The following is a 26,407-nucleotide window of genomic DNA, read 5'->3' as shown; positions in this document are numbered from 1 at the left end:
TTACTAAATTAGTTGACCATTATTTTGATAATTGATTAATCACGATTAATTCGATTAATCGTTCCAGCCCCACTATTATTACAGAAAATATATTTTTTATTATTCCCAAAGTGTTGCATAAATCTCACATGAATGAAAACAGAGTATTTATCTAGAATTAGGTGGTAAATAAGTGAATTTTCTGGTGTCCACTGACGTGACGGGAACTGACCCAGCTGCTCTTTGGTTCTCAGCGTGTTGAAGCAGGGCTCAGAGATGATCTGGCAGAACAGCTCCAGCAGCATGTTGTCGTTGGTGGTCTGCATGTCCGTCTGGTAGTAAATCTCGATGCCGCAGTGGTTGTGAACTTCGTTTCTCTGCTGGTAAACATACCAGCCACCTGAGAGAAAACACGTTTCACTTTGAGACAAATATTATAAACACGTAACAAGCGGACTTATAAAGCTAATATTTACAGTTCTGCTCACTTTTCATTGGATATGAGATCCAAACATTTCCTCAAAAACTTACTTGGTTACTAGCGCATAATTCAATGTACTTCAAAAATACTTAACATTGAACTTTTTCAAATTTGTACCCCAAATAACAAGGATTTTGATAATTGATTGATCTTGATTAATCCGGTTAATTGTTTCAGTTCTACTTAACTAAAAGACTGAACTGATAAAATTCACGGAGGTTTGTGGCTGTGATGTTTCTCTAATTTCTGGTTCACTTCCTCTCATGTTCCTCTGGGCCGAACGCTGAGTTTAATCAGATCTTTAAACACGCCACGGCGTCATCAGCGCCGGGGTCTTGCTGGGTCACCACGGCGACGGTGAGCGGAGGTCGACCTACCGTCCGGGACCTGCACCTCCCTGTAGCGAATCAGCTGGCTCGGGAGGAGGGGCTTGGTGTGAGCGTGCTCAATGAGCGTGTCCTCCACCATCTGCATCATGCCGAGAGCAGACTGGGAAAAAAATAAACAGAGGAAAAATATTCTGTTAATGTTAAGTCCCGGTTATTTATCCGTCCTTTCATGGCATTATTTTTGATTTGTGACTGTTCTAGATTATTTATAACTGTTTATGGCTTTCTCAGGTAAAAAGCTTAAAGTTGGGAAAATGTCACAGTTAAAAAGGTTTATGGGAAAGTGCAAAAAAAAAAAAAAAAAAGAAATAAAAATACAATTAAAACTATTTACTACTGAGAGTAATAATATTTTCATGATGATCCTCATAATTTTAATTATTATTATTTTGATCATTATTTTCATTATTATTTTATTTTATCATTATCCCATTATTTATCATCATTTTTCAATTGTATTTATTATTTTATTTCCTCATTATTATATTTCTATTATTATTATTACTATTAGTAGTAGTATTTTGTTTCCATTATTATTATTTTATTTTTCATATTTTACTTTTTAGAATAGAAGTTATTATATTAACTTCTATATAGTTGCTTTTATATTAACAGCATTTTATACTTTATTTTTATTCTTTATTTTATCTACAGCTACTACTCAGTGGTAGTTGTTATTGTGTCTTGTCTCTATGCTGTAACTGCGAAGTAATTTCCCTGCTGGGATGAATAAAGTACTTCTATTCTAATTTTTTTGTTATTATTAGTAGTAGTGTGTCGTAGTAGTTTTTTATTTCCATTTATTTTCAGATTTCCATTATTTTATTTTGTTTATTATTTTTATTAGTAGTAGTATTTTATTTCATTATTATTATTGTTATTATTATTACTTAGTATTTTCTTGATTTTTGTACTTTTATCATTAATATCTAGATCCGATTAACAATAACAAAAGTTTTTTTTGATTTTCCTTTTTATTGTTTAAGATATAAAACCAAATACTACTATAATACAATAATACTATAAAAAGTACACACTATTATTACTGACAGAATTATCATTGCTTAATCAACTGTGTGTCAGGAAACAAGAACTAGTTTTAAGGAAACAAAATAAATTTTCCCAAAGTAAAACTGAACAAACCTCCTTGGTGATGTTGCCATGGAGCAGAGCCTCGATGTGTAACCGTGACAACAGCTGAGGTATGAACGCCCTGAGGCGGGGGAGAGTTACGTCTGGAACACAGATCACAGACATTAGTAATCGATCACAGAGCAACTCCATCAAACATTTAAATTCAACCATCTTCAAGGTAAGTTTTCAAACTTTTCCAGCCAAACTTAGGAAATAAAAATGATAAACTATAAATAACAAATTCACTTCACTATTAAAATAAAACAAAATTTTATGTTTTGATCTGAGAACAAAGCACTAACAAAAAAAAAATACAACAATTTCAATAACTTTGTTTAAAATATTAACCAACAGTTACACAGATCGATAAGTCATTGATCCATTAGGAATAATAAATATTTATTATATGTTAAGCTAAAAAACCTTCTTAAATACTTTAACACAATAAACCAATAAGTCACAAAAATCTCTCACTAATTTTAAAAAATGAGAAATAACTTTGCATATTCTGACCTAAAAAAATAGAAGTTTTGTCTAATTTAACTTCAGACAGCAAGAAAAAATTTGTTTCTTTTATTAGGTGTATGTAAATATCAGGTTTCAACTGTAAATAATGTTTTCCAAGTTTAGGCTTTTAAACAAAAGTTAGATTGAACTTTATTACAAAACTGCGCAGTTTGAAAATCCAACACTTTCAAAGACTTTATACAGAAAACAAGCACTTTCCAAACCTTGAAAACACCTAAACGAAATTCAAGAGTTTAAGAATTTTAGGCATCCATACAAATCCTGAAATTTAAAAAAAAACGAGGGTTGAGATTTTTTAAAGGAGCAGTATTATATTTTATATAACAATCAAGTAATTTAACGGCTTGAAATTGGGTCTCTGTCTCTTTAAGAAGCACCTGCTCTTTCTGAAACTCCGCCTTCAGGAAGTCATCATAACATGGCTCCTCTATTAACCCTTTAACAACGTTTTTACTAGAAACAGACAAACAAAAAAACAGAAAGTAGTAGCTCCTATAATGAGCTCAGCAGCTCCACCAGGTGTTTGCTAATTGCTGCTGGCTAGTCTGAAGGAGCTCTGTGGGGGAGGAGTTTACCCCACTCAGGAGGCGGAGCTACATCCACCCAAGTGTTTTGCTCAGCTTAATGGTTGCCATGGAGATTAAATGATTTCTCAAACATGTGTGAAAGAATCAAAGCAACACTCCAGGTATGTTTTTGATGATTGGATAACGTTACGATGGTAAGCTCCTAAAGTCGATTTTACGTGACACTGTCCCTTTAAAGGAGATTAAACAGAAATACAGGAAGTGACCCACCATCGAGCGACTCTCTGAGCTCATCTTTGGTCCAGCCGACCTCGGTCATCAGCAGGCGGAGGTAGTACATGGCGTGCTGGTGAGGCTGCTCGGCTCTGAAGTTGTTCAAAGATCTCATGTACTGGAAAGAGAGGAAAAAAACAATAATCACAAAATGGAGGCAAAACAGAAAAAAAAACAACAAAAAACCCCCAACAAAACGTCTCATAAACAGAGTACTAAAACGTGGCAGGAAGTCTGGACTTACCGCCTCTTTGATGATGTCAAAGCGCTTCTCGTCGATCTCGAAGGTCGCCATCTTCTCGACGATCTTCTTCAGCAGGATGTGCTGCTTGTCGTTGTAACCTTTGACCGAAAGCTGCAGCGAACGGCAGCAGGAAACAGGAAGTCCAGAAAGACAATCTGTCAGTTCTCAAGAGCAGGAAAGCTTGAAGCTTTCAGCCCGTTTATTAGCGGTCATAAATTCACAGGAAGCCGATGGACACTCGTTAAGATGGAGCAGAATGTTAGTGAGGAAAGCAGGGAAGTGGAGAGCAGAAAAATAAAAACACACAAACACGCATGCAAAATGCCCAGAAAATAGAGTCAAAGTTTTAGCAATAATCCATCACCAAGAAACCCAATACCAATCCCAGGAGAACGGAGATTTATCCCAAGACGCCCTGGGTGAATATGGATTTAAAATTAATAATCGCACTTTCTGAACCAGTTGAAAGAAAGTTAATTTTTACCAAGACAGTCCACCTCTTATTGTGACAGTTCCTTATGTTTTTACATCACATACGTTTCTCAAATAAGTAAAAAATATTTCTTGTAAGTCAAGATGTTGGCATGTTAGAGGAAGTTAAGACTTTAAGTCCTTTTAACAGATAAAAATAGCTCTGCTTTGATTACATTTCTCTATAATTTTAAAGTTTTATGTTTTTGCAAAAACATTTCCGATCAGAAGAAGGCTAAAATTTTAACTTAGACTAATCATTAAGTTCAAATAGTTTCAATCTGTTTCTAAAAGTCTCAACAGGAAGAAATGTTTGTTATTGACTTTAATTTTCTTCTTTATCCATTCTCTTTTTTTTCTCTGCAGGAACTAATTATTTTACATTCTCAGTTTGTTAAATATAATCTTGCTTCCATGGTTCTGTTTCGCTGCGTCATAAAGTCATCCCCCTCGTCAGTTTATTTGGTTTTCTTGTTTGTTTCTGAATTATTTTGTCGTTTTCGGATCTCAGCAGCTCAGATGTTTCCTCTCCACTGTCACCCCATGCTTGTCTGCATTTTAAATCAAAGACTAGTTATTGAAAAACAAATCATTTACAGTTGAAACCAGATATTTACAAACACCGTATTAAAAGAAATTTTTGGTTTTTCCCCTCCATCATTTCCACTGTTCTGGGTCAGAAAGATTTACCTAAAAATTTAGAGAATTTCTTATTTTCAACAAATTCACTCGTTTACCGACATTATGTTCATATTTAGTAGCATTGCCTAGCTGATATCTCTAGATTTCCCATCTTGTGAAGTGCACCAGTCCCTCCTGTAGCGAAATGCCACCACATCATGATACCACAATCAACAATATATATTCGTATTCAAGACCTTATTTAATGTATTTAAGGCCATCTTGATATTTTCTAATGAATTTAAGACATTTTAAGGCCTCGATTTTAGAAACTGGAATTTAAGGATGCGCAGAAACCCTGATGTTGCTTTTGCAGCAATGGCTTCTTCCTCTCTGAGCGGCATTACCGTGGCTGCTAGTAGGGAACCCGTCCCCTATTCTTATTTTCTCATTTCCCACGAAAATCTAGAGAAACTCATCCATGGATTTATATTTGGTCAACTTAAAACACAAAAAAACAAATGTTGCTTTCATTTAACTCAAATTAGATTCTTTTGAAGCTATGACATCAGCTCAGCCCTCCCAAAAAGTAACATGAATGAGTGTAAACTTCTGAATTTGTTAATTATTCTGGACCAATTATATTCCGGGTAATCCCAACTGACCCCAAAACGGCAGAAACCTCTGATGTCTGTAAGTACCAGGTTCAGCTGTAAATCATGTGCAGGCCGAGGAACATGTCAATCAAAACCTGCGTAGAAAACCAAGGCATTTGCGTTTTGTTAAACCCCTCAGAGGCGACCTTTGAACCAGCCCATACACTCCAAACATCTTACTTACTGTGAGGGCATTCATCACTGAGGATGTGTCATAGACAAGCCCGGCCAGGCGGGCTGGATATGCATACTCTCTTAAATTATCCTTCAGTAACCTCAGAAACAAGTAGGTCATGTTGCAGTGCACAGGATCTGTATAAAGGTAGCGACTAATGGAAGAGGAGAAAAAAACAAAAAGGGAAAACGTAAAAAAATGAAGTTTTTTTGTTTAGGGAGGAATGGGGGGTAGAGAGATTGGACCGAAAAATATAACAAACAAAACAAACAAAAAAGGGAAGAATGATTTAAACAAAGGAACTGAGTATGTATATGCAGCCGGATGACCAGCTTTGTGTCGCAAAACGGAAAACTCGTCTCATCAGATTGTGTTTAAAATGATGTGGTTGAGAAGCAATGCAAAAGCACAGATGAAGGAAAACAGAGGCGAGACGGACCAAGCCTGGGTTGGAAGGTTGGAATTGTGAATAAATCGCTTTCAGGCGTCAGGAATCCTAAACGAACGCTGCGAAAACACAAAATCTTACCAAGTAATTCTGGTCCATGTTTCTAGTACACTTTAAAATAAGACTAAACTAACTTACAAATAACTTTTCAGCAAGAAATAACAGCTTGTCTTAAGTCAATAATTCCTTAAAATAGCAGAAAAAACACTAGGTCCATTTGCAGATTATTTCTCTTGTACCAAACATTTTTTCTCATATTATAAGTGAAATGACCTGCCAGTGGAACTAGAACTGGGTTGCTAGGCGACGGGCTGGGCTTGGCGGGCGTTGCTAGGCAACGGCGCAGTGACAGTTGACTGAAAGGAACTGGAACTTTTTCACCAATATTAAGGAATTATTGACTTAAAACCAACTCTTACAGTATATGTTGCTGAAAAGTTACTTGTAAGTTAGTTTTGTCTCATTTTAAGTGTAGTAAGATATTTTCAGAAGAAACGACACCAAAAGCTTGGCAAGATTTTTTTTTTTTCTTGCAGTGAAAGTCTTAAATTTTATGCTAAAGAAGACAAAATGTTTCAAATGATGACACCAGGGGGTCGTCCTGGTGCTGCGTCGTTTTTCCTCACAGGAACAAAAAAAAGGTCAAATCATCATCATCATCACCTGTGAACCCAGGACAGGTTGAGCCAGTCTAACGGTGAATAAGGGAGTGGCGGCGGGAACATGGAGTCTAGGATGCGACGGGAGGTTGGAGGGGGGGGGTCTGCATACTTACATACATCCCATAGATGGTATTTTGGAGGTCATAGTTCAAGCCTGCTAGCTCGGCTGCATATGCATACTCGTTGAGGGAGTCCTTGAGGAGCTCCAGGTACAAATACGCCATGTTACAATGCAATGGGTCCACGTATGCAAACGGGCTGCAGAAAAAATTACAGCGATCAAACATTACATGCAGACAATTTCACTACAGCAGGGGTGTCCAAACTTTTTGCCACGTGTGTTACAGACTCAAAAACACAACCTAAAGTCAAGCAAATAAAGTAGCCGGATATCTACTGCAGATCCAAAACCTGAAAGGGATTTTTACGTTAGGGCCTCTTTAAATAATAATAAAAAAGGAGTACATTTCTGCCATAAACTCCAAAATTTTGTGATTAATCTCAGAAATTTATTAGATTTCTGAGATTTTAGAAATCTCAGGAATTTTCTGAAAAAATTTCATTACTTAAAAGATTTTTCAAAAGACAACAAGAGACATTCTAATTTCAGAAACGTCCAAGTTTTCTCAAGTATTTCTGACATAAATTTACTGCTTACAACTACTTTAATTATGCATGTTTGCTGTATTAAAAGAAAGACATTTAGTTTCTGTTTCTTTTGGCCTTGATTGAATAAATTTATTTTCAGTAATAAGAACAGGATTTGGGTCACTATCTCAAAGGTTTACTATATTTATCCAAGTCTTAAAAAAAGAAAAGAAACTGATTTAGGTGAAGCAAAGTTGACTTTTCACTAAAAGGATCAACTCAGTATTATAACATTAATTATAAAAAGAGAAATACTTTGTGTTGTACTTTACATTTTTCTGTGTAAGAAATTACATTTTTTTTCACTTGATTATAAATTAAAAGTCTCCATCTGTATCTACAGGCCAAATTTGTATAATTTTTTAATTGCAGAAAATCAGTTAAAGTGCCACAAATGGCTCCCGGGCCACACTTTGGACACCCCTGCTGTAAAGCGACAGTTTGTTGTCTCCATTATCACGGCTGTCAGCAGATTCTTCTAACCTGAATCCGGTGGAAGATATTCCTACTTTTCCCCCCCAACATTAGGATGCTGCGTTTTAGCTAATAATCTGGAATTATTTAACTTGAGAACTTTAAAAAAAAAAAAAGCAGCTACAAAAACCAACTAATTAAAAAAACTGAACATTTTGTCCTTTTGTGGTGTTAAAAAATGTAACCTTTTAATTTCCTGTACAATTCAACTGAGAAAATGATTGAAAAGGAGAAAAATATATTTTAAAAAAATAAAATAAAGAAGCTGCAAAAACAGAGTAGAAATGTGAGCACTCCTTTAAATGCAGAAAATAAAAATAAATAAAAATGTATTTAAATATTTAGTGTTCTTGAGTTCACATTTGCCCTCAGTTATACTGAATCTGATTAAACTGAAATAAAACACAACTGTGCTGTGATAACTCGCATCCTTTGGCAATAGTTTGGCTAAAGGGATCAAAAGATCTCAAAGGCATCAGTCAGGAGAAGGAAAAAAATCCTATAGATTCAACAGACTCAGATGTATTGAATCTAGATCAGTAGATTCAATACTGACCTATTGGTCTAGATTCAAAAGGACTTAATTTAGAGTCAATTCAATTTTTTTTAAAAATCCTTCATTTATCTCAAAGAGAAACAAAATGTTGTAACTCATATCATTCAAGTATCTTTAAAAAGTTGTGGGCAGGAAGATTTTCCAGTAGCAGTCAGTCTTCCATCAACTGTGAAGAGGCCTCTGACTCAAGACTATTCCTGTTTAAGTGTCTGATGACATGCCAACAGCTCAACATCCAAGCAAATTAGATATTTTACACCAACATGTCTTGGATGATATCAATCGTTAGCAAGCTCTGCTAATCCACCTCATTTGCTTTTGCCACTTCTCTTTAATTCTCCATTTGGTTTTAAAGCTGAGAGGATGGAGATGCTGTAGTAGGGGACATTATCCTTTCCCTTTATAACTGATGGAAGAGATGATTTGAACATTTTTCTTCTCTTTTAAACCAGCGAAGTGTTGGTTAAACTCTCCTGTATTCAGGTTATTTCAGCTGTTTTTAGTTCTACATTTTCTCCCTGAAGATTAGTTTGTTTTCAGTTGAACTGTACAGGATTTATGCCAGTTAAAGCTGGGATGATGTCACAAAGGTCAGATGTATACACCTTCTAAATCCATAATGTCTCTGTTCATTTTTCTTCAGTTTCTTAGTTACTGAGTGAAATTTTAACATAAAGTAGTTTCATTTAGTCACATCTTCATTGTAGGATGCTAAGATTACCATAAAGTTGGATTTTATAAACAGAATAAGAAGCCAAAGCAGCTCTAAAAGTTGAAATCCTTGTAAAATATTAAAAACACACCTGAAGAACTCAAAGTTCAGGCAGGCCTTTGGGAGGAAGAATTTGTCATCTTGTTTAAACCACACCTTGCTCATTGCAGTGTCCTGAAAAAAAACACACACACACAAAACACATGATTATTAGTTTTATTTTTACTCAATTATCATTTTGTTAAACTAAATAAAACCTTCAAAGCTCAAACTGATGATTTTTTAAAAGAAAAATAAAAGAAATCTGCAATGAAAGGCAAACTTTTAACATCAAAATGATCAAAGTTAATCCAATGCAGGTTGTGAATGGATGCAAACAATTAACTTATGATTAATTGTCGATTAAAGATTTATAAGATTAAAATTGATTAACTGATACGTCCACTTAGACTAGGGGTGCCCAAAGTGTGGCCCAGGGGCCATTTGCGGTCCTCTGAATAATTCTGTGCGGCCCCCAACCTTAATGTGTTTGATGCAGATGGACACTTTTTTATTCTGTAGAGCAAGATGTTTTTATTTTTATTTTACAGATAAATGACATCTTTTTAAAAAGAATAAAGTACAAAAAAAAAAAAAAAAAAACTTAGTTGTGGAGGTACTAGAATCACAAACATCGGCCTACTTATACTCAAACATTCAGACCAAATAAGAAAATAATCAACCCCAAAAAGTTTAATATTAGCAATCATACTAATATTTATGTTTTGCATCTTTATTTTTTATCAGATAAAATAAAAAAGGCACAAAATGTTTGTTTTAATATACTTTTTTTTGGTCCCAAAGTGCATCCAACTCAATGATTTTGGAGCTCAGGGCAAAACGTTTTGACGATTGACTAAAAGACCCGTCTTTTAGTGTTGTAGTTTGACCTCCATCCAGCAGAGGGCGCCCCTGGCGATCTTAAAATGCAGCCAGTTGATACAGAAATAAAGATGGCGGCCTTACCAGAACGAAAAAGAGAGTCCAGAGTGGGATGAAAAAATCACTTTTTTCTGTTCTGTTTTGATAAGTTTCACCCTAATGGTGGCGTCAATTTTCCATTTAAAAATTATTCATGTGCTACAAAGGTACATAAATAATTATGCATTTAACAACGACAGAAATTGTGACATGATGGAAAACGTTTAATGCCAGTCTGGAAGGTTGATTGATGACTTTCCTGAAGTGGAGTTTTAACTTTTCTGCCAGAGTATCGATACTGTACGAACATCTCTGTTATGGGGGAATCAAGTGTTTCACATATTTTATTATCTTCATATTTTATTATTTTTTTTAATTCAGAAACCTAAGAGTTTCCTGTTTTGTTATACTTTAGAAATATGTTTTATAAAACCACATTTTATCTTTTTATTCAGTCAGTATTTAACACAGCTGATACAAAATAATGTGAACATTTAATTACTTTTTAAAAATTCAAGATAGTATAAAAAATTTAGCAAAGACGGTCGGCCTTCTTGATTCAAGAACAAACTCGGGTTTTTTTAAGAAAATGGCCACTTACCAATTCATTCTTACATCAATCAACATTAGATTAACTCACTAATCAATAATTTGCATATTGAAAACACCTGGATGACGGTGCCTCACCTTGATTAAAGTCGGAACCGACGGAGAGTCTTTCTCCAGCGGGTAAATCTCAAAGTTGGTCGGGATGAACTCGTTTCTCATCGGCAACTTGAACTTGCCGTTCAGGTCTGCATTTGCCCAGTTCTACAAATTAAAAAAATTTAAAAATAGACGACACATTGACCACCAGGATCCTTTAAACATAATACTGATATTCCTGAACCGGCAGAAGAACCGGAACCGATTCAGTTCGACCGACTCTGTGCACCTTGATGCTTTCTTCAGAGATGGCTTCCTGCTTGTACTGCGTGCCGTACCACTCCTCAGTTCGGTCCGTCTGCCCTTCGAAGGACTTCGACACCACTGCAACTCTGGAAAGAGTTAAGATATATTAAAAAGATCAGGTTAGAATAGAGTAACAGCAAAACATTAGGAAAACTTGCTGTGATGATGTCCAGTATCGCAATGACACATTTTCCTCACTGCTTTTCTTCATCTTCTGAGCATAAAAGATGTGAGAAGTCCATCCAATTGACCACATTTATAAATAAAATGAAATATTTTATCCCAACACACAGAACATCCAATCACTCCTATAGGATTGTAGTAATTTAAAATATTAATTAATTAGCGTTGTACTGATTGTAGTTTTCTGGTCCATCACTGATCTTTAAAAAGCCTGATGTGTGGAGTCCAATTTTATTGTCTGAAAAGTCGCTAAAGATGGAAACTTATAAGATAATTTTGATTTATCGTTGTTACCATAATGATGTTAAAAATCCCCTGAAACTGTCCGCAGTTATTCAGAATATCGATAAATATGAAAATATAATTAAATGCAGTTACTGTGAGCAGTTTACTGATACAAATCACACTTTTTTATGTGACTGGTGTCCAAAATTTGTTGACAAATATTCTTTGACGCAAGCAGAAAGAAAACCATAAGAAGCTCTGCTCACCGTTTGCTACAAACCAGGATGACGAAACAATAAATATATGGAGGAATGTGTTCCAGTCAACCACAACTGGAGGAAAATTAACTGCACCTACTACCTATTGCCTCTAGGTGGCAGCATCATGCTGTGGCTGTGCATTTCTTCAGCAGAGACAGAGATCAACTTAAATAATCAAACTCAAAAATCAGCAGGACAAAAGATCCTAAACTTACAGCATTGGATCAAAGCTGGTTTAAGTGTTAGAATGGCCTAGTCAAAGTCCCAAATTCAAAAAATAAATAAATAAATTCTCCATGTGACCTGACTGAGATTGAGTGGTTTTATAAAAAAGAAAAATTTCTTTCACTGTAGGAAAACATCTCCTGGTGTTGAAGCTGTAAATGGTAACCAACTCAACACAGGTGTCAAACTTAAGGCCCGCGGGCCAAATCCAGCCCGTCATGACCGTTTATGAGGGCCACATCCATTGAACTATAAGATAAAAGTTGTGAGCTTACACTGCAAAAACACAAAATTTTACTAAATAACTTTGAATATCTTAGCACACTTGAAATAACACAAAACTAACTTACAAGTGACTTTTCAGCAAGACGTAGACACTTGTTTTAAGTAATTAATTCTTTAATGTTTATTAATATAAAATAAATATACTTTAATATAAAGTCTTGTTAGAAAACCGGTTTGTCACACTAACCTGACGTTTTCCGGCCGCAGTTTATCAAGAACCATCTCAATCAGATCCGGCCTGAAATCCTCCAGAAGATACTCAGCTGCAAGAACTTCCTCCAGAGGATAATACTGCAACACCAAGACATCATTTTCAGCTAAAAACACCAGAAAAATACCAGAAAACTAAAGGAGGATTTATAACTTCAACATGCTGGTTTGCTTAAATGTAAAGGATATAAAGTTCATAAAATCATTTCTCGTTCTGACTGTGCCAAGATCCATTTTTACCTTTAGTCCAGCTAAATCTGTTCAGAACCACAAATGCAAAATGGCTGTTCGAAATAAAATACCTTCATTTTATAATACATATTAAACAAAATAAGTTTGGATTTTAAAAATAAAAATCAGTTTTTAGATGCAATACATTTTCCATAATGAGTCATTTACATTTTTATAAAAATGACATCAAAGAAAGGCAAAGATTGCAACTTATAAGCAAATAACTAACGTTTAAATTAAAAGAAAAACATTATGCATGATTAGTATAATTTTTTGTGTAAATGTTATGAATACAATGCCTGTAAAAAGTAGTTTTCATATCTTTTATTGCTTTTTCCAATAACGATCAATATAATTTCCCCGATCCCAGGTAATCGTAGGTCAGTGGTTGGATCAATCAATTCTTTAGCATTTCTAGCTATTGCTACATAGAAATACACATTGCAGACTTTACACTAATCTTTTAAAACAACCTGAAGTTTCCATGGAAACAAGACGAGGAGGAGAACCTACATGCAGCAAACCGGCCACTTTGGAGGTGTAGCCGCGAGGTCGCTCCTTGTCCTTAAACCTGAAGGCGACTTTACTGAGATCCTGCAGGCAGAGAGAGAGAGGGAGAGAGAGAGACAGAGAGAGAGAGAGAGAGGGAGAGAACGAGAGAGAGACAGAGAGAGAGAGGGAGAGAGAGAGAGAGACAGAGAGACAGAGAGGGAGAGAGACAGAGAGGGAGGGAAACAGAGAGAGGGAGAGAACGAGAGAGAGACAGAGAGAGAGAGGGAGAGAGAGAGAGAGGGAGAGAGACAGAGAGGGAGGGAAACAGAGAGAGGGAGAGAGAGGGAGAGAACGAGAGAGAGACAGAGAGGGAAACAGAGAGAGAGACAGAGAGAGAGGGAGAGAACGAGAGAGAGACAGAGAGAGCGAAAGACAGAGAGAGGGAGAGAACGAGAGAGAGAGACAGAGAGAGAGGCAGAGAGAGAAGGAGAGAGACAGAGAGAGGGAGAGAACGAGAGAGAGACAGAGAGAGCGAAAGACAGAGAGAGGGAGAGAACGAGAGAGAGAGACAGAGAGAGAGGCAGAGAGAGAAGGAGAGAGACAGAGAGAGGGAGAGATCGAGAGAGAGAGACAGAGAGACAGAGAGATGTCAGTGGACATAATTTTAAAAAAGTACAATTTTACATGAACTGTATTTTTAACTAATAAATGTTATTGTAAAAATAATTTAAGTGTAAAACTGCTGACAGTTATCCAGTTCAAAGGGTCGTTACAAACTAACATTGCTCTTCACAGAGGACTCTAATAACTCAAAGCATATGAATGGAAAGTTAACTGGAAGGTAAAAATGTGCAGATTAGGAAGACGGAGAGAGCTAGAGCTAAAGAACTAGAGGTGTAAGGCTATAGAGCTATAGACCTAGATCTGTAGATATGGAGCTATAGATATAGATCCAAAGCTAGAGATCTGGAAAGCTATCTATAGTTTAAATAGAGCTATAGATATAGAGCTACAGACACAGAGCTAGAGCCCTAGAGCTAGAGAGCTTTAGACCTAGAGAGCTATAGACACAGATAGAGCTAGATATATAGAGCAGTAGAATGATATCTATTTCTTTGCAAACGGCCTCAAAGCGTCGTTTGTTGTGAACTGTTGCTCCATGAATGAAGTGAATCAGAACCGACCTTGCATTCGTCAAACACCCATTCCTGAGGACCTTCGGTGCGAAGCTTCTGGATGTACTGGAACATGTGGAAGATGATGTCCTCAACATGCACTGCAGCGACAAATCACCCTACAGTCAGTCAACAAGCCCACTTCCTTTCAGACACGCTGCAAACATCTACGGGGGTTTTTTCACGAGTCGATGTGCATAAACCGGCAACAGGTGTTTAATAGGAGACTTTTAAATAGTTTATTTTTTAGGTGGAAATAAAACTGCTACTTCAGGAGTTCTGGGTAAACATATTTACAGTTTTTTCATCTTAAATTAAAAATATTTATATTTCTTGCACAGTTTTGGCTTAATTAGTTCTATCAGTGTGTTATTTTAGCAAACAGCAGGATTTAGAGTCTGATTACTCCGGTTGTTAAATTAGTTGACAATTATTTCAATAAATTAATTAATTGTCTAGTAAGCAAGTCTTCACACAATCTCTGCAAACATTTTGAACTGCTGCCATAAGAACCAAAGTTTTATTTTATTCTAAAATAAAAAACACTTTGGTTTTATTTTACTTTTAAATATATATATATATATATATATATATATATATATATAAATAAAGTATTTTATGTAAAAGTTATATAAAAAATGCTTATTTGAAAATGAAAAAAGAAATTTTAATTTTATTTTTAAAATATAATACTTTATTTTTAAATAATTATATTTAAATGAATATTTAAAAGTACAATAAAAAATGATAAAATATTGTATTTTAAAATATTTATCTAAAAATACAACATTTTATTTTTAAAATTAAAACTAAAGTTTTGTTGTTTTTTTTTTTAATTAAATACAATTTTAGATTTTATTTTACAAATATTTTTAGTATTTTTAAATAAAATAAAAATATATTTTTTAAATAAAATATTTTGTATTATAAGGAAAACTCACAGAGCCCCTCCTCCGTCAGGTCGACGTTGATGATGAAGAACATGAATCCTTTGGCTCCTTCCTTCTGCCCTCCAACCAGCGTGTTCACCCAGCCTGGACAGGAACAGGAAATGCGTTTCATTCGAGTCAAACAGGAAACTCATTCACCGTCCTTCTGTTTGGGGACGAACCAAAGATTTATTCTGGATTTAAACTTGGTTCTGTGTCAGCTGAATGTCTGGGCTCCTGCTTTTGATTTCACTTTCTACATAAAGATATTAGCCAAACGATCCAACACTTAAACCTATCAGATTGCACCGAGAGTTTTATCACTTTTAGTTTTATTTATTGACACAGAGAAGCAGCAGCTTTGAATTCGTCTCTCCAACCATCCTGCAGGTAAGAAACTGAAGATTTTAATCAGTTAAATGTGTTTAAACTGAATCAGGATGAAAGAGGAACGTTGCTGTTTATAAAGATGATCTGCATTCATTTAGATTTTATGGTTGTAGGAATATATTTAAAAGTGAAATCAGTGTCTTCTTGAGTCCAACACAACTTCAGATTACATTATTTGGTAGTTACTCAGTGTTTGAGCTGCAGAAACAGAGGAAGAGGAGAAGAGAGAGAACGGATTTGATGGTAATAAGAAAACTACAAGTGACTGAAGTGACAAATAGATTTTCAAAGTTTTAATTATTAAATATATGAATGAGAGCAACTTTTATGGAAATTCAACAGTTATAGAATAAAGTTTATGTCAGGAGTGAAAGAGGGCAAAAGAAAGAGCAAAAAGATTGAAAGAAAGAGCAAAAAGGAAGGAGTAAAAAGAATAATAAAGGAAGGAAAGAGCAAAAAGAAGGAATGAAAGGAATAGGAGTAAAAAAAAAATGTTTTCAAACTTCATCTCAGATTAATGATAAATAAATGAGAACTAGTTCATCTAGAAGCTGTGAACAAAGAACTTTTAAGAAGTGAACTATGAACATGATTCAGTTAATCTGAACCTGACTGACTTGAGTCGATAACTACTTCCTGTTTGGGATGAACTAGAAACAACCCCTGTCAGAGGTTTTAACTTCTCAGCTTCCTTCATTAAGAACTGGAAAATAATTCTGATTTTTCCATCTGCTGCTCCCAGATGTGACAAACCAACTTTCTGGTGCCCAAAAATCAAATTAACATCTGAATAGGATTGCATAAAAGTGCTAACTTAAATCTAAAACTTTAACAGAAGATAAAATTTGACGCAGTACCTTTAGTCTTGAGCTCGGATAACAAACTGCCGGGTCCTTCGTGGCCGATCAGGTGTCCCAGATAATGGCCTGGGTTCGACTTGTAGTACTTCTGCAGGTCTGGGATGGGGAAGGTCACATACAGGTTCCTAATGTCTTTGATGGGAACCACTTTGTAGAATTGCTTTAACACAAAAAACCAGGGGAAAAGGGAAGATTAGTTTAACTGTTTTAAATTTGCAGGAAATATTCTAAAAGATGTAATGACCCACTTTAAGGTGCTCTTCCTGAAACGGATGCTCAGGGAATTCTGGAACCGGAACGTTCTTGTTTTCCACTTCTCCAAACAGGTTTTCCATCATGGTGGTTAATTCATCAAGAGACTCTGGAAAGATCAAAACACATGTAAAATAATTATTATTTCAACAGACTTTATTTTTGTCTTATTTGCTTTATAAACTACGATTGACTATCTACTGTAATAGATAGATAAATAAAATCAAAGTATGAAAAGTAAATATCATGACTTTATTCTCGTAGAATCGGAACTTTATTCTTTTATTTTTTTTCTTAGTATGGCCCTAAAACTTATCCTAACGGACATTTCTCACTGTCTGCTTTGCTTTTTGTGTCACCCAAATAAATGTTAATGCCAGACGAATTGAACCTGAGTAAATACGGAGCTCAGCCTTCGGTTGATTTTATCTATTAAGAGGAGAAACAACGATTCAAACCAACCTGGCAACCTGTGGAAAGTATTTACCCCAAATAACTGGTTGTTCCACCAACTGCCCTATTCTACAAATATTTGAAGAATTTCTGGACCTAAATTGAAATTTCAGTCCAGACTTTGACTAGGCTATTAAAAAACTAATTTAGCTTTTTTGAGCCATCTTTTTGTAGGTAATTTAATTGCTGTAAAGTCAATGTGCACTTTGCCTCAGCTGGACATTTTTCCTCCTTCAGGATTTTCTGGAACAGCAGCATTCATGGTTTCATCACGATAAAGTTTCATCACATATGACAAGGTGAGACAGGCCATTGTGTGGTTTTACCTTGGAAACTGCTCATGTCAGACATTTCCCCCAGTTTCTTCCTTATTGTTCAACCATGAAGGTTTGCAGAGATTTAGATATTTACAGTGAATAGAGTACACAAAAATATTACTCTAGTAAAAGTAGCGACATATTTTTACTTAAATAAGAGTAAAAGGAGCCATCTAGAGAATTATTCAAGAGTAAAACAAAGTATTTGATAAAAAGTTTACACAAGTACTAACTGATCAAATTATCAATCACTTAATATTTAAAAGTTACATCAGACTGACCAAAACATAAAGTTACGTGAAAATTTTGGTATTTTAAGAATGAAAATGACAATAATTCACATAAGTAACAAAAAGAAAATGTTTCCAAATCAGTTTCTTTCAATAAAAAACTTTATGAAACTTTTAGAAAAACTGCAGGTGTGTGTCTGTGTCTGGAAAATGTTTGGTTAAAACATGTTTGTTTTTCATCCGGTGGGTAGAAAATCCAGAAATTTCATTCAAGTAAAAGTAGAAATACTTCATAATAAAAATACTCAAGCAAAAAGTACAGCATAGTAAAAATACTCCTAAAAATATTTTTTTTCCAAAAGGTAAATGTAATTGTAACCCTTTTAAGACCGATATCCGTCAATGTCTTCCTGTTTCTGAATTGCTTTTTGCCATAACTCCAGGTTGTATTGGAAAACTCTTAATCCCCTTCAAATAAATCCTTTTAGAAAATATTTTTATGCTTCTTTATGGGAGAAAATCCTTTTTATTGTATTATAGAATAGAGCACACAATACTTATCAACTCAGACTGGATTAAATGGCTGAATCCATTGGTTTATTGAATGGGTTGAATAAAATTATTCCCTGGTTAGTCCTTACCTCTTCCCAATACGCAGAGTCCCATCAGATTAGCAGAATAATACGTAGAGTGAAACTTCAGCAGTTCCTGACGAATATCGACCCCTTCTTTAGAGGGTCTGGTTTCAAGTGTTAGTTTGTTGCCTGCAAAACAATAAAAACACCACAAGAATAAATTAATCTCAACTAAAGATTAAAAGAAATCCACTATCTAATTATCTTTACCACTAAATGATATATTGCAGCTTTGTGATGATATTTAACTACAATTGTACCCCCAGCTGCTCTTTATGCTAGCTGTGTTTCCATTACAAATGTGTGCAAAACTTTGTTGGTATTCCGCTAAAAATTAAAAAACATAATTCCGCAATTACCGTTTCCATTAAAAAGGAAACAATTAAAAATCACACGTAAATAAGTTTGTTCACACAATTAAAAAAAACATGCCGTGCTCACCTAAAATTGTAATAGAATATGTTTCTTTTTTTCTTATATAAAGTAATATGCAACAAAAGAAAAATAAAAATCATAAGTTAAAAAAAAACAAAATGTGATACGCCGTTACCCTCCAACCACTTCCTGTCGTCTTCATCATTTCTGCCAGTAGTAACATCTGGTTATTGATCATGTGACTCATGTGATGCAAAAAAAAAAAAAAGTTTCCATTGCTGTTAAATATACTAATTTTAATATAGCTAAAGAACCACCTAATCCTAGCGCAAAAACTATTTATCAAAAACTTAACTTTTTCCTAAATTGCCGTGTTTCCATTAAGTTAATTTATTTTCAGAATTCCAATTTGCACAGTTTTAAGAGTTTCACTTTTCAAACTAATAAAATAACTTCTATTGAGCTGGACCCATCGTAGTTTAATTTACCGTAAATGTAATGGTGACAAAACAAATCCAAATGGATAATCTACTGATGGTTAAAACATTTCAGGAAGGGCTTGGCGCAGCTTTCTACCTGTTCCAAATTTACTGAATGGGTGGTTTGGGTTTCCGGTGGCTTTCTCCAGCTGAAACAGCCTCCAGGCGTCATTCATCAGGTTCTTCTCGTGTTCAGAGTCGACGGCATTCACTTCCCGGTCCTTACAGCTCTCATCGAACAAAGGGCACAGGAAGAACTGGGCAAACCTGAAAAAATCATTCACTATTCAGACCGAGCATAAAGCAGCAGATCCTGCGTTCCATTTTCCACATTGTTAAGAGTTTGTAAACAAAGCAGTGGAGATACATAGCAGCATCATTAGTGTGTAAAGCAGAGCCATCTGCATTTAAACAAAGTGATAATAAATCATTTCCATGAAGACAAGCTCAGAGCAACTGCCATGCAAATGAGGAAACAGAAAATACAACAAGTGATCCTCTTCACTCAGACAGGATTATTCTACTGTGTTCACAACCAAAACAGTTTTAAAGTGTACTTATCTAAAAATGGTTCACCACTACTGCAGACTTGAAGGCCTATAAGGCCGTCATAGGAAGAAAAGGAGTACATTTCCACCAAAAAGTCAGAAATATTTTTATACGAAACAAATGCATTTCTGAGAATGAGTAGTTGAAAATTTGCTAGAAAAAAAATCTGAAATTTTGAGATTTATGTCAGAAATATGTGGGGAAAAAAACACATTTTTTGGAGTTTCAAGAGATGAAAAAATATTTTTTTCTAGAAAATTTCTGAATTTTTCACAAATTAATTCTGAGATTAATCTCAGACATTTTTGAAAAAATAAGTAAAAATGACTCCGAAATTTCTGAGTTTCAAAAGTCAAATATTTTCAATTATTCAAACTCAGTTTTCTTGTTTTTTCTAGAAACTTCTGAGATCAATTAAAATTTTTTGAGTTTTTTCAAGCTGATTTTCAACTTTTCAAACTCAGAAATGTTCTTGTTTTTTCTGGAAAATTTCATTGACTGTTTTACTCCTTTTTTCTTTTTTATCCACAATGGCCCTAAAATGCTGTCAGAGATTTGAAGTAATCTTTGAACTTTAAAAATATATTTCCTTCTGATTAATCTGCTGATTAATGTTCTGAATAATCTGTGAGAGTTACGGATTAAGGTCATGGAAAGCCTCAGAGAAACGCAGCTTGTTGGTAATCGGAAAGCATAAAAATACAAAACTTTACGTATAAAGATCTAAACTTTTAATAAAACTTAGACTAAAGCACTTTTTTCCTTGTACATGTTTATGTCATTTTCCAGCAAGGAAGGAAGGACATAAACTTCTCTTGATCAGATGAAAAACACTGAAATCAAACTTTCCCAGAATGAACTGGGATTCCATCTCATGAGATGAAAAGTGAAACACTTGATATCAATGCCGACACTTATGCAAACAGATACCATCATCATCATGATGCGTCAAAACTCCATACAGCACAAAAAACCCTTGTAAACGATGCTGCTAACCGGCTGCTGAACACGGATGCTAACCGGCTGCTGAACACGGATGCTAACCGGCTGCTGAACACGGATGCTAACCGGCTGCTGAACACGGATGCTAACCGGCTGCTGAACATGGATGCTAACCGGCTGATCAGAGCAAACAGGGCAGCTACCTGTCTAACGCTCCTTGCAAGTGCTCATGGGAAACGTCGAAGTAATAGTTGGTGTGCTCGCCGCTGGTGAAGGCGTTGGAGCTTCCTGCGTGCTCGCTGAGGAACTGGCTGTATTCGTTCTCCTTGGGGTATTTTTCTGTTCCCAGAAACAGCATGTGCTCACAGAAATGGGCCAGGCCTGAGATGTTCTCTGGGTCAGACAGGGAACCTGGGAAAGAACCACAAACAATTATTAATTCACCAAATTAATCAGGACGTTGGATTATGAACGCTGCAAAACACTGAATATTACCGAGTATTTTTGGTCTAGTTTCTAGTGCGAAGATCTTAGTAAACCTCAAGTAAGACAAACTAACTTAGAAATAACTTTTCATTAAGATAAAGAAACTTGTGCAAGTAAATAATTCCTTAATATGGATGAAAATGTTTGAGTTCCACTGGCAGACTATTTCAGTTATTTCATAATTGTTACCTAGCAACGCCAGCCAAGCCCAGCCCGTTACCTGGCAACCAAGTTCTAGTTACACTGGCAAATTATTTGACTTATAACAAGACATTTTTCCTATGTTATAAATCATAATGTTATGAATTACTGTCTTAAAACAGTAATTAGTAAAAGCTAATTTTTGTGCTGGAAGGTTAGTTTAGTTAGTTTTGTCTTATTTCAAGTGAACTAAGATATTTGCACTAGAAACTAGACCAAAAACACTTGGTAAGAATTTGTGTTTTTGCAATGACTATAAATATATTGTCTCAAAACAACAATATTATCAATTATTACAATAATTTCTAGGACAATTTATCATCCAGTAATATGTGCCATCATAACAGACCTAAACTTATAACACAAGATTTTCCCACATGTTATAAGTGAAGTAATCTGCCAACACTGCTAGTAATTTTTCATCTATATTAATACATTATGGAGTTAAAACAAGCCCTATGTCTTGCTGAAAAGTTACATGCAAGTTTGTTTTTCTTATTTCAAGTGTACTAAGATATTTGCACCAGAAACTAGAGCAAAAATACTTGGTAAGATGTTGTGTTTTTGCAGTGAAGAAGCGGGAAGAGTGAAGACTTTACCTATGTGCACGTCCAGTGCGGCTGATGATTTGTCGGTCGTCGGGTCGCTGATGAGCATCGCTTTGAGTCCGTTTTTGAACTCCAGGCCCCGGTAGTCCCGTCTGTCTTCAGGAGACCGAATTATATCGGTGACCACCCTCCTCACAGCCGGTTCCGTCATTCTGAGAGGTAAGGATGACACCGGCCTGCAGGGAAGAGAGACAAATAAAAATGTAGCATGGGGTTGTTCAACATGTGGCCCATGCGCCATTTGTGGCCATTGGAATGATGTCGTGTGGCCCCCTGACTGCAGTTCAAGAATCCTCTAAATTTGGTCCTACAGTGGGAACTTACTTCTTTAGAGCAAGAATTTCAGTTTCAAACTTTTTTTTGTTTCTTTTTTTTAGCAAACTTTACGGCCTGAATTTTGCTCCATACATACTGTTTTTCTGACTTCAAAAGCAAAAGAATTTTGTCATCAATAAATTAAACATGCAATATTTTAATGAAACAAAGCAGAAACTTTTGTCTTAATAAAAGGTTAAGACACAATAAAAGGTTTCCAAACTTTTAGGGTATTTTTTTCAGATTATTTGGTCTAGAAAATTGTTTAGTCTATTCTAAGCAACAAAAATGCAATTTTATTCAAAAAAAAAAACCCAAAAACTTTTGTTATTAATAGAATGAATGTGCTCAAGTCTTCTTATTTTAAATAAAAAGTTGCTACATATTTACAGTTACTGTTTATTAAGTTAAAACTAAAAGAAAACATGGCCAGTAAAGGAAAAATTATCTGTGCCCGACACTTCCCAGTAAAAAACGAATTAAATTGTTTACTTATTTAGAGTTACTTTTCAGCCATAATAAATGAAACAATTGTTGACTGTATTTCTTTTATGCCTTTGTATTTTTGTGTTTTTATGATGTAAAGCACTTTGAAATGTGCCATACAAATAAACTTGATTGCTACATAAATTAGTCTCTGAAAAGAAAACCTGAATATGAAAAGTAGCTTGTAACATTTTTTTCAGCTTCAAAATTTTTGGTTTCAATTATTTTTTCTTTTGAACAATTTTATGGCCACAATTTAGCTCCATAAATATTCCACTGTCCCTGAATATTTTCAGCTATGGGATCCTGGTCCTTGATGCAAAAACTTTGGACAGCCCTGATTTAGAGCATGTTTGCATCCATTTTAGTGTGCGAGTGTCCCAAAAATAACCGTACAATCCAGAAACTCTTAACCAGCCATTAGATTATAATGAGTTATTATCCTTCCAGTTCAATTTCAAGTTGTAATAAATCCCAGCGGGGTGAGCTAAGTATAGCAGCAGCTTGAAGGACGCATTTAAGTGGATGTTGGAATCAATAAGTCGGCACCATCGACTCCAAAGACCTTTCTATTGTTACAGTGCAGTGGAGTTACAACAACACCCATTATCTACACCTTAATCGTTTTATTCATTTAAGTGAAACATTAGCATCAACTGCAAAACTGATAAAACCACGTTCGATCTACCTGAAAAACTGTAGCTTTTTTCCCTCATTTTTAAACAAACCAAATAGTTTGTTTACTTTTTTTAAACAAACCAAATATCGTAATAGACATGTGATCAATAACAATAGAAAATATGTCTGATATAATTTTCAATAATTTCACAAAACAGAGATTCAGAACAGCACTGCATTCTGGGGGATGTAGTTTGAGGAACGGCTGCAGCTGCTCAACCTGCACAGTTGGTGGAATCAACTCAGTCACACTTTGGTTACCTAGCAACTCACTCATCCTTCGGTTGCCAAGCAACAACCTGTTGAGTTACTTGCCGAGCAGCAGTTTCAGGTTTTGCCACTATGCATCATAATTGCATAAAAATTAAAAAGAACTCGAAACGAAACTGGATAACAGAGGAAAGGTCACATTACTAGTTTGGCAATATTTATAATAGAATAGAATATACTTTATTGATCCCCCAGGAGAATTTGCTTATTCATTGATAAACTACTCCATCTAAGAAGTTAAATATTAATAATACAAATAAAACCATAAGAGGTCAAGTTTATAATATTGATAATATTGTAATTTTTAGACCATTTTCAAGTAATATATTGATATTGGCATAATGCAAGTTTGCTCCTTCTCAAAGATTGATAAACTTTAATTGTATAAAGAACACTAAACACTGTTAGTAAAATAAAACGCATAAAAAACGCAACAAATAAATCCTGAAAAAAGCTCCACTTACAACAAAAACTATAAATAATGTGGATTATGACATTTCTGTAAACAAAATTGACCTACCAAAAATGACCAAAATTGAATTTACCGAGCTCATTTTAATTTATCTTGCGATTAATTGCTTATTTCAACAAGTTTACAGTTCAGAAAATTATCTCGCTCTCAAAACATGATGATTCACAGCTTAAACACCTGATGCAGATGACTGCAGTTCAGTAAAAACCTGTTAATCAACCATCAGTTTAAATCAGGTGTGCTGAAACTGGGAAACGCCTAAAACATACAGGGCAATGTGCGTTGGGAAACATGGATTTAAGGATTACAATAAGGCTTTAACGTACGGATTATTTTTTTTAAATACTAACCGCTTGCCATACTTGTCATCCGCTGAACGGGTATAAATATCAACATGTATCGAACTGACATAAAAAATATTAGTGTGGTTAAAAACAAACAAATGGAGCAGATTAAAATAGCTAAAAGCAGAGGTTTTGTTTTATTTATTTATCTGATATGAAACATCGGGAGAACATGTTTAATCCCTCTGACTCACAATAGGAAGGCTAGCATTAGCTTGTTCTGTTTAGTATATGCCAGAAAAGTTACCACGCGCCGAGACACCGCCGACTTCAGCCGCTGGGTTTAGAGGGATTGTTGAATAAATTGGAAAAAGTTTCGTATTCAATCATGTTAGATAATTGTTAAAGCTGCATCTTAATATAGCAACGAGGCTAATAGCCGTTAGCTGAATCACCTAACCAAATTGAGCGAGTCAGCCAGCTAACGTTGTTCCGGTAGCCTCACCGTCTTGTCGCGCTTAAGCCGGCGTTACTTTTATTTTTATTTCAAGCCTAAAAAATGATCCGGCGAGTCTTACCTAAAACCTTGGTTAACACAGACGCTGTTTCCTGTTGACTTGAGATATCTGGTGAACTGGGCCGTTCGGTTAATGCACTTAAACACACTTTGCACCCATAGAAAACAAATCATGGGCTTTACAGCGCCATCTTTAAACAGACTCGACTAGTCGAGCGCAGAACTAGCGGATATTTCGTGTCGTAACTCGCTGGTTAAGCGGTAAATTATTTAAATCGTCCACTCGGACACAACAGCAGAGATCAAACAGCCATAAATAGCTAAGTTAAAACATTTGTCAAGAAGCAAGCAATCTGCAGTTTATCTAAATATTGTGTTGTGTCATTGATTCGGAAATTGATTAAACAGTCTGCATGGAGATTTCCTTTTAACGTCAAGTCGCAAGCAACGTCATGCTAGACTTTTATTGGCGCATCCAGCGCTGGGTGCTCCTAAATAATTTAGACTCTGCTGTTTGGAGCCAAAAGCAATAAACAGAACTATATTGTTAGTCTCTAATAATATTCTATTGGAAATACAGAAACACAGATGTAAGTTTAGTGATGTTAATTTATTCTCTAAACAAAAACACTGTATTTAAACACCTCATTTAATGTATTTACGTGAATAAGCCTCTTTGCTTCTGTTCATTCCTGTAAATGTTTATTAATGACTTGTGTTGTGTTTATTATGTTTCTTTCTATAGAGATTTTTTTGAGGACAGTTAGAATATCATAGAAATGCTGTTTTATTTAATTAATTACATTTTTAAAAAGTGGACCTGATATATTTAGTCGTTACACAGAGTTTTAAACATTTATTTCAGTTCCTTTCTATGTGGAACAACTATTAATAATCAAACACGTTTTAGTCTATCAGAAGATTTAAATATAACACAAAACCAATGAAAAATAATTTTTCATACATATTTTATATGACAGCAGCCTGACAGATAGCTTGTGAAACATTTACAAGGATAAAAATAAATAAATAAATAAAGCTGGCTCTTTACAGAGCGATCCATCCTAGCATTTTGATTTAAAGTTGAGTGAAAGGAAAAGTCTTTGTGATGCTGTTTAGTTCCTAATTTTTGAACTGCTGGATTTATTTTGTGATTAAATAATTTCCACCTGGTCTCCATTTACTATTCCCGTTACATCTGAAGGAAATAAATTTTATTTAGGGTATCAGTGTCAATTATACAAACACTCAATAAAAGAATATTTTCACAAAGCGCTAATGCTTCTGTATTCTCAATTTTTTGTGACTGTAGAAACGTTTTCCTTCTGTTGAATTAAAAAACAAGTGAATCAATCTTTAATGGTGACTGATTTTGTTGTTATTTTAGGTCAAAGTTACTGAATGTTTTTCAGATGAGCTGAGAAACTTTTCGCGGCTGCAGGATCCAATCTTCTCCACTAGATGGCGTCAGAATCCTATATTTGTTCAACCTTTTTACATCATT

General features: G+C 35.0%; 1 protein-coding gene across 2 annotated transcripts in view; it reads right to left on the bottom strand.

Annotated features, from left to right (window-relative positions):
- LOC116713150 (insulin-degrading enzyme) overlaps positions 1 to 25,093 on the bottom strand; it is a 31,577-nt gene extending 6,484 nt beyond the window's left edge. The window contains exons 1-20 of one of the 2 annotated variants that reach the window (XM_032553156.1): positions 24,965 to 25,093; positions 21,873 to 22,057; positions 20,790 to 20,997; positions 19,193 to 19,362; positions 18,248 to 18,370; positions 16,603 to 16,715; positions 16,352 to 16,514; positions 15,117 to 15,209; positions 14,185 to 14,276; positions 13,022 to 13,102; positions 12,255 to 12,358; positions 10,873 to 10,975; positions 10,626 to 10,748; positions 9,070 to 9,152; positions 5,488 to 5,632; positions 3,556 to 3,666; positions 3,309 to 3,429; positions 1,993 to 2,084; positions 838 to 949; positions 212 to 379 (exon numbers count right to left, since the gene is read on the bottom strand). In XM_032553156.1, coding sequence (XP_032409047.1) covers positions 212 to 379; positions 838 to 949; positions 1,993 to 2,084; positions 3,309 to 3,429; positions 3,556 to 3,666; positions 5,488 to 5,632; positions 9,070 to 9,152; positions 10,626 to 10,748; positions 10,873 to 10,975; positions 12,255 to 12,358; positions 13,022 to 13,102; positions 14,185 to 14,276; positions 15,117 to 15,209; positions 16,352 to 16,514; positions 16,603 to 16,715; positions 18,248 to 18,370; positions 19,193 to 19,362; positions 20,790 to 20,997; positions 21,873 to 22,057; positions 24,965 to 25,077 — 2,503 coding nt within the window. In that variant the 5' untranslated portion in view covers positions 25,078 to 25,093. Of the gene's footprint in view, positions 1 to 211; positions 380 to 837; positions 950 to 1,992; positions 2,085 to 3,308; positions 3,430 to 3,555; positions 3,667 to 5,487; positions 5,633 to 6,701; positions 6,847 to 9,069; positions 9,153 to 10,625; positions 10,749 to 10,872; positions 10,976 to 12,254; positions 12,359 to 13,021; positions 13,103 to 14,184; positions 14,277 to 15,116; positions 15,210 to 16,351; positions 16,515 to 16,602; positions 16,716 to 18,247; positions 18,371 to 19,192; positions 19,363 to 20,789; positions 20,998 to 21,872; positions 22,058 to 24,964 lie in introns of both variants that reach the window. The other variant, XM_032553155.1, reaches the window with a different exon arrangement.
- Positions 25,094 to 26,407: the final 1,314 nt, after the last annotated feature.

This window comes from Xiphophorus hellerii, chromosome 22 (assembly GCF_003331165.1).
Source record: "Xiphophorus hellerii strain 12219 chromosome 22, Xiphophorus_hellerii-4.1, whole genome shotgun sequence".
In the NCBI taxonomy this organism is placed as follows: Eukaryota; Metazoa; Chordata; class Actinopteri; order Cyprinodontiformes; family Poeciliidae; genus Xiphophorus; species Xiphophorus hellerii.
This window is presented reverse-complemented; position numbering and strand designations above follow the sequence as displayed.